The 13645-nt window shown below is 43.9% G+C and overlaps 1 protein-coding gene across 18 annotated transcripts in view; it reads left to right on the top strand.

Annotated features, from left to right (window-relative positions):
- Positions 1 to 13543, top strand: part of nbeaa (neurobeachin a) — a 106123-nt gene extending 92580 nt beyond the window's left edge. For 8 of the 18 annotated variants that reach the window (XM_054755942.1, XM_054755943.1, XM_054755947.1 and 5 more), the window contains 24 exons: positions 108 to 169; positions 2150 to 2214; positions 2467 to 2575; positions 2660 to 2826; positions 3524 to 3648; positions 3752 to 3901; positions 4448 to 4584; positions 4699 to 4816; positions 4889 to 4991; positions 5084 to 5199; positions 5336 to 5448; positions 6010 to 6150; positions 6227 to 6346; positions 7617 to 7769; positions 7848 to 8012; positions 8097 to 8186; positions 8575 to 8767; positions 8885 to 8956; positions 9065 to 9220; positions 9288 to 9458; positions 9589 to 9690; positions 9765 to 9961; positions 10058 to 10209; positions 12177 to 13543. In XM_054755942.1, coding sequence (XP_054611917.1) covers positions 108 to 169; positions 2150 to 2214; positions 2467 to 2575; positions 2660 to 2826; positions 3524 to 3648; positions 3752 to 3901; positions 4448 to 4584; positions 4699 to 4816; positions 4889 to 4991; positions 5084 to 5199; positions 5336 to 5448; positions 6010 to 6150; positions 6227 to 6346; positions 7617 to 7769; positions 7848 to 8012; positions 8097 to 8186; positions 8575 to 8767; positions 8885 to 8956; positions 9065 to 9220; positions 9288 to 9458; positions 9589 to 9690; positions 9765 to 9961; positions 10058 to 10209; positions 12177 to 12267 — 3068 coding nt within the window. In that variant the 3' untranslated portion in view covers positions 12268 to 13543. Of the gene's footprint in view, positions 1 to 107; positions 170 to 2149; positions 2215 to 2466; positions 2576 to 2659; positions 2827 to 3523; positions 3649 to 3751; positions 3902 to 3983; positions 4017 to 4447; positions 4585 to 4698; positions 4817 to 4888; positions 4992 to 5083; positions 5200 to 5335; positions 5449 to 6009; positions 6151 to 6226; positions 6347 to 7616; positions 7770 to 7847; positions 8013 to 8096; positions 8187 to 8574; positions 8768 to 8884; positions 8957 to 9064; positions 9221 to 9287; positions 9459 to 9570; positions 9691 to 9764; positions 9962 to 10057; positions 10210 to 12176 lie in introns of all 18 variants that reach the window. The other 10 variants (XM_054755944.1, XM_054755949.1, XM_054755950.1 and 7 more) reach the window with 5 other exon arrangements.
- Positions 13544 to 13645: the final 102 nt, after the last annotated feature.

Genomic DNA, 13645 nt, shown 5'->3' on the forward strand with positions numbered 1-13645 from the left:
ACTATTGGAAAACTAAAGACGGTATTTTAGGTTGTGTGGGTACAACGTGCACACGCGTGCACGTGTGTGATCAGAAAGACTTCTGACTGAGTCTGTCCATGCTGCAGGTCTGGTGTGCATGAAGTCCAGTACTTCGGTGGTGGAGCTCGTCATGCTGCTCTGCTCTCAGGTCCGTCTCAGGTCTTTTCTTCCTACATCCTGATTCGCTTATAACGTGAATGCTCACATGCACGCAGGAGGCTCTTGGGGTTATTGATCTGTGCTGCGCATTGCAGATGTAACACAATATGTGTGTGGTGTTGTCCTTCAAGACATTGTTCTCGTGTTGGATGCTCCATCAGTGACTTTTTCTTTCCACTCTGTGTTTGCTAGCAGATGACACAAAAATTACACAACCCACTGAAATAAAGCTGAGTAGGGGGGTGGGCCAAGGATGTTTTTAGTGTGGATCTAGGATTCTCTTTTGTTGGGTCAAAGTCATCTCATTTGCAACAATTAGGTTTTTAAAATGACTGCTCTCCATCTATAAAAGAACCATGTGATTTTTCCCAGACAAAGATAGAATACAATAATAGATTAATAATGAATAATAATACTTCGTCTTTTCATGTTATACAGTAATCATTTGGATGTGAAATATTGAATTTGCTTGTATTTTGATGACAAAATAATGCATCGATTCATTTCTTTCTGCCTTGGTGGAAGTCTGTGCTTTACTTTGTGTCGTTCTAGTTGAATGACCTTACATTCAAAGCAGATTAGATCATATTTTCTAGAGTGACTTACCTCTTCTGAATTCCGTTGACATCAAAGAGTTCTTTTTCCTTTTAAAAGTGGCTTTGTCTTCCAAATGTTGGGTCTCTTTAAAATCCGAGCGACAGCATAAAGAGTTCTTCCATCCTGGACTCCTCCATCAGACGTCTGGAGCGTCTCAATTTGACTGCTTTTCACCTTCCTCCATCCTCTCCTGACTCCCGTCTGACTCGTCAGCATGTATAGTGTTACTCCGGCCTTCCCGCCATTAGAGGCCCAGGAGAGGAAACCCGAGCTCAGATATTGATCACGTAAGAGGAGACGCTCCCACGTGTCCTTGATGGTCTTTAAGAACCACTGGAGCTAATGGAGCTTTGATAGCTTTGTAGCATCAACATCCTGCTCCTAACGCAACTACACAGTTACAGTTGACGTCCAAAAAGGAGCAGCAGTTTCTTGCCGTTGGTACCAAACACGTCACACTGAATACTACACAATTAAGTAAAGAATAAATACAAAATAAATATCTCATTATGGTGGCGGATGGGTCAAGCACGCAGCAAAGGTCCAAACGCTCCAAAAGCACACACCAAAAAAAAAACCAAACACTCCCCCATAAAACAAACACAACAGGAAAATGCTGCAAATTAAAAATGTTGCCATCACATAAATGCCGCAGGATCAAAAACAAGTACAAAAGAAATGTGAAAATTCCACACACACACACAAATACAAAAAACACCTGCATGAGAGAAATAAGTAAGTTTGCAAAACAAAACGGAAGTTAGCCATGCTACCAAGAAGTTAGCTAGGGTTCGAGGGGCGCCATACCTGAGGGATAGCCCTCTTGCAAGACATGAGCAGGATGCCCAGAAGAAAGTTGGCGGAAAGAAACGCTACATTTTTCTGTTTGTTTTTGTTAAATGCGTAAAACGGGTTACTCTACTGTGTAATATATTAAGAATTAGAATACCATTAACATTACGGCTGAAGTCTTTAAAGAGGGATATCCTTCAGGTCTGGCTGCCCCTCGTAGCCGAGCTAACTTCCGTTTTGTTTTGCGTGAACTTGCAGCATTTCTCTTATGCATTTGCTTTTGGGGTTTGTGTGTCTGATCCTGCAGCGTTTACATGATTCCTGCATTTTTAACTTGCAGCATTTCCCTATTGCATGTGCTATATGATGTTTGTGTGTTGTTGCTTTTGGATCATTTCTGTGTTTGGATCGTTGGGCCGTTCCTGGTTGGTTCCTGTCAACCACCATACATCATAAATAGAAAATAAATCATAAAAATACAAATTTGAAGTGAAACAAAAATTTAAGATGAAAATAAAACTGAAGGTTAAAGATGTGCAAAGAGGTTACTGAATTAATTAGGACATTTGGTGTCTCTTAGGAGTGGCAGAATTCTATCCAGAAGAATGCAGGGTTGGCTTTTATTGAGCTCATCAACGAGGGAAGGTAAGCACTTCAGTATTTTTTGACTTAATGAACATTATGGTCTTATAGTTTTTAAATTAAAAATGTAGTATTTTTGCTGAAAGTCCTCCATGTTTGTGTCGTGGCAGGAAATGCTCTTTTCTTACATACAGTTGTTGTGCAGCCACGATGTAAATATCGGTGAAAGTAGGGCCTGATCAGTAGGTGTCAGTATGAGGCTGTGTGCATGAATCATGCATGTGTCCTGTTGAATTTTTGTGTGTTTGTGCTCAGACTCCTGTGTCACGCCATGAAGGATCATATCGTGCGTGTCGCCAACGAGGCAGAGTTCATCCTAAACCGACAGCGAGCAGAGGACGTGCACAAACATGCAGAGTTTGAGGTTGGCGCGGTGCCCCCTGCCTGCCCTTGTCCCAAAACCAGCACAAGATAGGAATCATCACGTGCTTTTCTTGCCATCCTTTAGTCCAATTGCGCCCAGTATGCCGCTGACCGCAGAGAAGAGGAGAAGATGTGCGACCACCTGATCAGCGCGGCCAAGCACAGAGATCACGTGACCGCCAACCAGCTGAAGCAGAAGATCCTCAACATTCTCACCAACAAGCACGGAGCCTGGGGGACCATGTCGCAGAGGTGGGTCACTGTCATGTGACATGTGATGTCCTCAGTACTGCACATGTGCTACACTGCCAAGCAGAAATATATATATAATACAACTCGATACTATCAAATAATACCCCTACATAGTTATATAATAAGACAGCTACATACACAATAATAATCCTGCTCATACAGCTAGAAATACAATTATTTATATATAGTGTAATACAGCTAGATATGCACTGTATATTATAATACAACTCTGTATCTGTATATGTATGTATGTATTATATATATATATATATATATATACTGTATATATGTATGTGTGTTTGTGTGTATGTATGTATGTATATAAAATACAGATAGGTAAGTAATGATAAAAACCTAAATATATAATACAGTTATACATAATACAGTATATATATATATATATAGATATATATTTAATACAGCTACATATATACACATATAAAACAGATATATAATGATAGTGATTTATACAGTGTATATATATATATATATGTATGTATTTAAAATAATGCAGTTAGCTATATAATAGTACAGCGATGCATATAATAATACAGCTACATACAATATATAATCATATTAGTAATACAGCTACTGTACGTATATCATAATACAGTTAGATTTATTCTAATAGGGCTAGATGGCACCTCTGGCTGACTGACACTTTGACACGTTGACTCCTCTTCTTCTCTGTCTTCAGCCAATTACATGACTTCTGGCGTCTGGACTACTGGGAGGACGACCTGAGGAGGAGGCGGAGATTCGTGAGAAACGCCTTCGGCTCCACCCATGCCGATGTGTCACGCAAAGCTATCGAGGACTACGGTCTGTCACCTTGTACTACAATGTCGTACATTGTACTACTACTCTATACTACATTACACTGCAGCATCTTCAGAAGGTCATGCTTTGAAACTTTCTGAAACAGGCACAGAGGAAGAGGAGGGGGGGCCTAAGTCCAAGAAGAGCTTCCGCAGCCAATCGGTGGTGGCGCAGAACCCAGAGGCAGAGTTGATGCTGGAGGGTGACGATGACGCCGTCAGCCTGCTGCAGGAAAAAGAGATCGACAACCTCGCGGGTAAGACAAACGCCATGACGATGGCACGCTGGCCCAATGTGTGCCCCCTGGTGACTAAACGCTGAACTGTCTTTATTTCTAGTCCGTTTCCGCCCACGACTTTTTACGTCCAGAGGCAAGTTGGTGCTTTCAACTGCACTAACAACAACAATCTCACTCTGGATACAACAATCAGTCTAACGCTAACACTAATGCTAATGCTAATCAAAACTATTAATTCAAGGGAAATATAGTGGCTATAAAAAGTTTAAAATGCCAAAAAACTACTTTTCCCTAAATAAAATATTGGTTAAATTCAGTCTAAAAGCACACTGAAGTCCTAAATGTAAAAGGAAAACAAATTTAAGGGCCTTCCTTTTGGCCACCCCGCATAGTTGCACTAGAATAAGTAAGAACTGTTTATAGCCACTGAATGATTTTATATATATATACACACACAGTATATAGGAAGGAAATGACCAATCAAAAATAATGATACACTGACTGCTAACCACTTCATCTTAAGCGTCTCGTGTTCAAACGAAGTGATGCTAGTTGTCTCCTCAGGTCCCGTAGTGCTGAGCACGCCCGCCCAGCTGGTGGCACCGGTAGTCGTGGCCCGTGGCACGCTGTCCATCACCACCACTGAGATCTACTTCGAGGTGGACGAAGAGGACCCAGCCTTCAAGAAAGCTGATGCTAAAGTAAGCCCGCACACGCTCATAGCTTCATTTAGCATCCATCACATGTCTAACAGTGGCTCCGTACCTGCAATGTTGCATTATTATTGTGTTGTAATTGTCATGTTCTGCATCCAGGTGCTGGCCTACTCTGAGGGTCTTCACGGCAAGTGGATGTTCAGCGAAATCCGAGCTGTCTTCTCCAGACGTTACCTGCTACACAACACTGGACTGGAGGTCTTCATGGCCAACAGAAGTAAGACAAACAGAACCGCTCATGTAAGACTTCCATGTTGACTCTTCCTCCTCCGCCATCCTCCTTCATCAGCGTCGGTGATGTTTAACTTCCCCGACCAGGCCACTGTGAAGAGGGTGGTCTATAGTCTCCCGCGGGTCGGGGTGGGAACCAGCTATGGTCTGCCACAGGCCCGGTAAGTGTAGGCTACAACTTGGCGGCTTCTGTCGTTGTATTGCTTGTTTACGAAATATTGTGCGTGTGCGTGTGCGTGTGTGTGTGAAACAGGCGGATTTCATTGGCCACTCCCCGCCAGCTCTTCAAGTCGTCCAACATGACGCAGCGTTGGCAACGCAGGGAGATTTCCAACTTTGAGTACCTTATGTTCCTCAACACCATTGCAGGTCAGCTGGTCATGTGACCAAGCAATGTGCTGCTATCATGTAACTTCATCATGCTATAGCCATAACATCAAGTCAAGTGATTTACTGCGGACATGTTTTCCCTATTCCATCATCAACCTAACACATGGGCCTGCAGGGAGGACCTACAACGATCTGAACCAGTACCCCATCTTCCCTTGGGTCCTGACCAACTATGACTCGGAGGAGCTGGATCTCACGTTGCCTGGGAACTTCCGAGACCTTTCCAAGGTTTGCTTGAGAATTCTTACACACGTTCACCTCGTTATTTATGCGGCATCAGACTTTGGCCCATGAGGTTGTCCTTTCATGATATTCATTGAAATGTTTTGGACTTTCACAAGAACAAGTAGCTGCACTCAACACAAATATAAATCATTTTGTTTTTGCTTCCGTCTGTCATGAGCTGAACTCAAAGATGAAAAGCTTTTCTATGGACACAAAAGGCATATTTTTCTCAAATATTGCTGGTAAATGTGTCTAACTGTGTTAGTGACCACTTCTCCTTAGCCGAGATGACTACAACAAAAAGCCACTCCAAAATGTGCAGTTTGACTGTATTATATTCACTGTATAGGCCATTTGTGGACATAGAGTTTTACATATGAGCTCAGCTCAAGATGTGAACAAAAACAAGAGCGTTGGGTTTATATTTTTGTTGTGTATATTGGACACAAACTTGCCAAATACTGAGCTCACATTGACGTCTACTGATTTGCCCCTTATAGCTGTGTAGTAAAGTACCGCCATACTTTCTCGCTCACGTTTTCCCTCCTTTCTGGGTTTCTACAGCCAATCGGAGCTCTGAATCCCAAGCGAGCTGCCTTTTACGCCGAGCGTTACGAGACATGGGATGACGACAGCACGCCTCCCGACCACTACACGACTCTTTACTCCACGGCTCACTCCACCCTCATGTGGATGCTCAGAATAGTGAGTGGAATGACCTCCGCATGGAATTTGTCTGAACCGCTGTGCTCATTGTGTGCGCGTGTGCGTATGCGTGCAGGAGCCCTTCACCACATTCTTCCTCAACGCCAACGATGGCAAGTTTGACCATCCGGACCGATCCTTCTCTGGCATCGGACACTCATGGAGGAACTGTCAGAGGGACACTGCAGACGTCAAGGTAACAAAACCAAAAACAGTTAGCCAATTAAGTGTACCTAATGAATTGTCGTGGTGAATGTAGTAATACTGTATGACGGTGTGTCCCAACATTCAGAAAAGTGTCATTATGTGTTATTAAGTGTCATTAAAGTGACATTAAAGATGCTAAAAGCAATCCAATGCAGGTAGAAAAGTGACGTCATCATCTCATTTGCATAATTGTCCATGGTGCATGTGGAGGTAATTGTAATGGATGCTATAGGTGAGGGCAATAAGGACGTGATAAAAATTTTGTAAAAAGACATGGAGACCAAAACAAAGATCCTTAGAACTACAAACAGACCTTTTTTTTAATGTCAAGCAAGACTGAGCAGCTTGTGAGTGCTTTTAGATGGTAGAGGGGCCCTCAGCAGCAGGGGCTGATCGATGAGAAGAGCAGTACGTGCTTTCATGTCCGTCTTCAATAACACTAGGTGTCTGGATACTTGCTAAATAAACATTCGTCCCTCGCTACATCACAGTTCGAACAGCGCACCCTCACTCTATTGTAGTTTTTCAAAAATAATTTAATTAATAAATGGCCGCTGTTTCATTGTTGAAAAAAACGTATTAGTAAAAGAAAATATGTATATTTAAGCAAATTGCACTTATTCCTAAATTAAGCATTTTTGAGCATAAAAATTATTTTAAAAAAATAATGAATTAACTAAATGTGCTAAAATACAAGGCAGAAGAAGCATTCTAATTGTAAATGTAGTATTCTACATTGGCCACAAGGTGTCAGTAATTGTTTGATGAAACAGGCACCAGACGTGATCGCCAGAGCAGACATTTATTGCAGGTTTAAATTATATTACAACCGGAACAATAATAATAATAACATAATAATCATAATAATAGCACGGCTACTGTTGGGTCCATAACCCTCGACAAGCTAAAACTCAACTCTGAACCTCCGACATCACTTGCTATCCGCCACGCATCTGTCCGCTCGTCACTCAGGTCCCTTAGGGAATTTACTGTGACACACACGAGCAGGAGTTTTATTTACGTCTCAAATGGCTTATTTACTCTTATGTCTACCATATTGGGTACTATGAGCGGACCTCCTCAAGCCCAGTGTAGGTGCATTAGGATCGCTGTGAAAGGTGAGGTGTGTGTATGGTATGCCAATAAAATAAGGCAGAAAATGCCCCCCAGGCCACGCTTTGGACACCCCTGCTGTATGTCATCCATTAAAACAGTATTCCTGCTGTACGTTCATACCTGTATGGTTCGTTGTCCTCCAGGAACTGATCCCAGAGTTCTACTACTTGCCTGAGATGTTTGTCAACAGCAATGAGTACGAGCTGGGCGTGCGCGATGACGGACTTCCTGTGTGCGATGTGGAGCTTCCTGTGTGGGCCAAGAAACCCGAAGACTTTGTCCGCATCAACCGCATGGTGAGATGTTGTTCAACACATGTACAGTGTATAAACAGTTGTGATTTGGCTTCACAGTGTCCCCCGCTGCCCATCTAGGCCCTGGAGAGCGAGTTTGTCTCGTGTCAGCTTCACCAGTGGATTGACCTGATCTTCGGCTACAAGCAGCGAGGGCCCGAGGCCGTGCGGGCGCTCAACGTCTTCAACTTCCTGTCCTACGAGGGCGCCGTCAACCTGGACATCCTGGACGCGGCACAGAGAGAGGTCGGTCGCCATGACAACGGGTCACATCTTGTAACTATGCATCACAAGTGTTGCTGTTACTGACGTGTGTGTGGATGACGGCAGGTGATGGAGGCCCAGATTCAGACGTGCGGACAGATCCCCTCGCAGCTCCTCATAGAGCCACACCCGCCTCGCTCCTCCGCCATGCACCTGGTGAGACGCCGGCCCGTCACACGCATCCGTCAGCGTTTTCTTAACCTCTTGAGCAAACTCTTGTACATCAGAGTGAATTGAGGACATTTAATTATCCACTCTATGCTAATGAAAGCTAGATCCCTACTGAAAGCAAGATCCCTATTGATTTTGAGTCATACGATACAGAACCTCCATGTCCACCCAAACCCAGCCAATCAGTGACTCTGCCTCCCTTCTCCGAGGCCCCGTCCCCTCAGTGTGTGAACCTGCAGTGACCCTTCTCTCCCACTAATCTACCTTCTCCCATTCCTCCTCCCTTCTTTGTCCCACCGGTTCTGTCTCTTCCTCCATTTCCATTCCTCCTCCTCTTCCTCCTCCTCCTGGCTCTCTCTGTCTGTCTCACCAGTGTTTCCTTCCTCAGAGTCCTCTGATGTTTAAGGATCAGATGCAACAGGACGTCATTATGGTGCTCAAGTTTCCATCCAACTCGCCCGTCACACACGTGGCCGCCAACACGCTGCCGCACCTCAGCATCCCCGCCGCCGTCACCGTCACGTGCAGCCGCCTCTTCGCCGTCAACCGCTGGCACAACACCGTCGGTCAGTGTTTGTGTGTGTGTGTGTGTGTGTGTGTGTGTGTGTGTGTGTGTGTGTGTGTATATACCATGTTAATGTGCACAGTTTGCATGGTGAACTCTTGCGTTTGCCTGCTTGTAGGCCTCCGTGGTGCACCAGGATACTCCCTGGAGCAGGCCCACCACCTGCCCATTGAGATGGACCCTCTCATAGGTCAGTAGCAGGAAGGCCTCTGGTAGTCAACCAATCAGAAGGCAGTGTGTCTTTAGCGGGGTGGTCTTACAGGAATCAGGACTAACATTTCTGCATGGTCCCGTCCAGCAAACAACTCAGGCACCAACAAGCGTCAGATCACAGACTTAGTGGACCAGAGCATCCAGATCAACACACACTGCTTCGTTGTCACCGCCGACAACCGCTACATCCTGGTGTGCGGCTTCTGGGACAAGAGCTTCCGCGTCTATTCTACTGAGACCGGTAGGACCACCTCACGGACGGGATCTTCACACGTTCACCATGTCTTAACCATCTTGATTCTGAACAGGGAAGCTGACCCAGATCGTGTTCGGCCACTGGGACGTGGTGACTTGTCTGGCCAGGTCTGAGTCGTACATCGGAGGAGACTGCTACATTGTGTCGGGCTCCAGAGATGCCACTCTACTTTTGTGGTACTGGAGTGGACGCCACCACATCATTGGGGACAACCCCAACAACAGTGAGTATTGGTTCACAGTGCTCCCACACCTCTTTTCATGTTCACTTCCTGCTTTAGTGCATTTGGGTCTGAATTAAGTGTTAAGAAATGTGAAATCTGTTATGTCTTCAAGACGTTTTGTCTCCTCTAGGTGACTATCCCGCCCCCCGGGCCGTGCTGACGGGACATGACCATGAGGTGGTGTGTGTGTCTGTCTGTGCTGAGCTCGGATTGGTCATCAGCGGGGCCAAAGGTGAGTGGAGTGCAGCATAGTACTTCCTGTCCTCTGTGATGGTGTGTGAAAGTGGGCATGTTTTTGCTCCTCAGAGGGTCCGTGCCTGGTCCACACCATCACAGGAGACCTCCTGAGGGCCTTGGAAGGTCCTGAGCTGTGCCAGCAGCCTCGTCTGATCTCTGTGTCCAGCGAGGGTCACTGCATCATCTACTACGAGCGAGGACGCTTCTGCAACTTCAGCATCAATGGAAAACTGCTGGCCCAGATGGAGGTCAACGACTCCACGCGGGTGAGAGACTCTCGCCGGCTGTCACCACACTCTGACGTGACCACGCAATCGTCCTTTTTGACACAAGTGCACGTTCTTGTCTTGTTGCACCGCCAGGCCATCCTGCTGAGCAGCGACGGGCAGAACTTGGTGACCGGCGGCGACAACGGTGTGGTGGAGGTGTGGCAGGCGTGTGACTTCAAGCAGCTTTACATCTACCCAGGATGTGATGCCGGTATCCGCGCCATGGACCTCTCTCACGACCAGAGGTAACACTGTCACCACCTTGGGACTGTTGGCATGGAAACTGTTTTAATTCAGATCAATCTGAGAATAGAAGAATAGAGGAGGACATTATTACTAATGTTGTTGTTTTCAAGGAAACGTTTGCTATGTAAACTGTTGCTATGGCAACTGGTGCTCTTTAGTGAGGAAACTGTTGTGGGGTATGCTGTTGCTATGGAAACAGATGCTGATTAATGGGGAAGCTGTTAAGTGGGGTCACTGTTACCAGGGAAACTGTTACTTGGGAAACAGTTACTGGGCAAACTATTACTCAGGGTGCTGTTGCTTGGGAAACAGTTACCAGGGTAGCCGTTGTTGAGGATGCTTTTGCTACAGAAACAGTTACCAGGGATTTGTTTCTGAGGTTGGGTATCGTTTAGATATTATTCAACAGCAGTGCCATATCGCTGCCTGTGCTTAAACGTCACCTAAACCGAGACTGAAAGGAAAATATAAAAAGTTTGTCCAAAAAAATTCTTAGTTTCTTTGTTTTTTTTGTTGAACAGAATATTAATTTAAATGATAAGTAAGTAATACTTAACTTAACTTAACTTGTCATTATTTATCGCAACAAAACTGGCAGCAATACAGAACACAGGGAATGTGCAAAAATGTGCAAACAAAAATGGCAAGATTTTCGAGTACTTTAAGTGCATACATTATGCTCAATTGGAGAAGAAATTAATCACTGATACCCAATTGTGGCAATGTTACACTAGTTCGTGTCTTCATTGAGGAAAATACAGTTACTTGCACTTGTTGCAGGTGGCAAGGTCAGCATCTTTTCAGGTGAAGAACAATCAAACATTCCAGTGTTTCGACCAGAGCAGTTTAGCTAGATGCTCACCGTTGTCTGTGCAGCTGAACAACAGACGTCATTTGACTTGGCCGTATCTATACCTCATTTTTGACTCATCTCAGTGCCACTAAATGAATAGTAAATATTAATTAAATTAAATGTATTATTTATAATAATCAGTTTGTTTTATTAATAGTAACTATTATAACTATAGTAACTAGCCATCTGTTCGTGACCTCAAGCTGAAACCAACTTGGGTTCTGCAGCGGGACAATGATCTAAAACACACCAGCAAGTCCACCTCTGAATTGTTGACGAAAAACAAAATGAAGACTTTGGATTGGCCTAGTCCAAGTCCTGACTTTAATCCTATTGAGCTGCTGTGGTATGACCTTAAAAAGGCGCTTCATGCTGGAAAACCCTCCAATGTGGCTGAATTACAACAATTCTGTAAAGATGAGTGGACCAAAATTCCCCCACAGCGCTGTAAGAGACTCATTGCAAGTTATTGCAAACAAATGATTGCACTTGAGTGCTGCTAAGGGTGGCCCAACCACTTATTAGGTTTAGGGGGTAATCACTTTTTCACACAGGGACATGTAGGTTTGGATTTTTTTCCCCTTAATAATAGTTTAATTTCAGTAGTTTGAAACATTGCATTTTGTGTTCAGTTGTGTTATCATTGACTAATACTAAATTTTTTATTATGATCTGAGACATTTAAGTGTGACAAACAAAAAAGAAATCAGGAAGGGAGCAAACACACACTATTGTATAATCCTGTCATTTATCTTTCTATAAAATACGGTAACCACTTGCATATTTCAGACATAGCTGCAAATGGTGATTAATCATGATTAATTAATTGAAAAACTAAAGATTAATCTGATTTTTAAAAGCCATTGTAATAATTTGACAGCCCTGTATATATAATATATATAGTATATATAATATATATAATATATTATTATAATATATATAATAATTTACATCTTACATCTGCTTGGTTTTTCAGGCTGGTTTCTCTCATTTACATCAGTACCGGTGCCATTATGGTACCAATTTTTGCTACCCATTCTTACTGAGGATGCTGTTGGTCGGGAAATGTATTAGTTTGAAAATTGTTTTTTTTCTGTGACGTTTATCCCACAGGACCCTGATCACAGGCATGGCGTCGGGCAGCATCGTTGCGTTCAACATCGACTTTAACCGCTGGCACTACGAACACCAGAACCGCTACTGAGGACCACCAAGCAGGAGAGGGTGGGGGGGAATGCTGTATCTGCCAGGTGGGAAACTCCAGGTACACAGGAAGGGGAAGAGGCGGGGGAGGGTGACGGACCTCAGGTTCTATTTCCTGGCCTGGCGATTCTGATGAGACTACTTCCTGTGAGCACACATGCACACAGGTGTGTATTCACACACACACACACACACACATACACACACACACACACACACACACACACACATTGAGCCCAAAGACACACACCACCACCAACAACAACGTGCAGAATGGCGGCGAGGAGTGACAAGCCCTGTGGGGGTCGTTCTCACTCACGGGCCGGGTTCTGGTTCCGGTTGTGCTTTAAGGCTTCACAGACTTGATTTGTTTTCTACGAGGCAGACGCTCTTCATCCTCACTTTGTAAAGAAGATCTGCGGCAGGAGGGGGGTCCTTTATGTTCATTTTAAGTAGGATTTTAATTCTTTTACCCTCTGCAGACTTGCTTATGTTTTCATGTAAATAAGGCTCCGCCTCTTTTTTGTTCTTTAATTTATTGATTTGCTGTCTGTAACATAGTGTGTAATATTAATGATGATGATGATGATGATGATGATGGCAGTGAGGTAAAGTCGAGGATGGTGATAGTTTTTGCCGGAGATGTTAGCGAGACCTTACCGCCCGGGTTGAAGACCACATTTGATTTATTCTTTTATTCTTTGTACATTTTGTGATTGTTCTGTCAAATATGTACATAAAGTCTCGGTTCCGGCCCGTTTGGAGACTTAATCAGCTGACTGACAACCTTCACATTCGCTCACATTTGTTGATTATTTAAGAAGAAAAAAGTCAGTGTTTGTTTTGTAATTGCACTTTGCACCAATCACATGTTATTATTTATTATTATTATTATTATTAATTATTCTTATTGGCTCGGTTCTGTCCGCCCCGGCCGACCTTTTGGTCCTTTCAGTCGGCCAGGATGAACAATTTGTGCATCGATGTTTGTATTTAAAGCTCACGTGTGATGAAGACGTTTTACAGCAATATGACTGTGAGTGTGTAGCTGCGGCCGTGGACACACACATGCACATAACTCTCGCCTCGCCACCGGTTCAACGTACGCATCCAAAACCTACGACGACAAGAAGAAGAAAAAAAGGTGAAATATTTTTGGATCTATGAAACCCTTAAAAAAAAAACTATTGTATTCATGTTTTATTGCAAAGATGTAAAATATGACTTGTGAGTTGGGAAAAAAAAATCATGATAAGAAAAATAAATTATGCAAAGAATTTCAAGACTTGGCTTTTGTTGGTGTCGCCTTCACTTGGCCAGTAGGGGGCGCCTAACACTAATAAACCTGTACCAGGCCTGACCAAAGTACTGCGGCAGCT

Source organism: Dunckerocampus dactyliophorus, chromosome 16 (assembly GCF_027744805.1).
Source record: "Dunckerocampus dactyliophorus isolate RoL2022-P2 chromosome 16, RoL_Ddac_1.1, whole genome shotgun sequence".
Taxonomy (NCBI): domain Eukaryota; kingdom Metazoa; phylum Chordata; class Actinopteri; order Syngnathiformes; family Syngnathidae; genus Dunckerocampus; species Dunckerocampus dactyliophorus.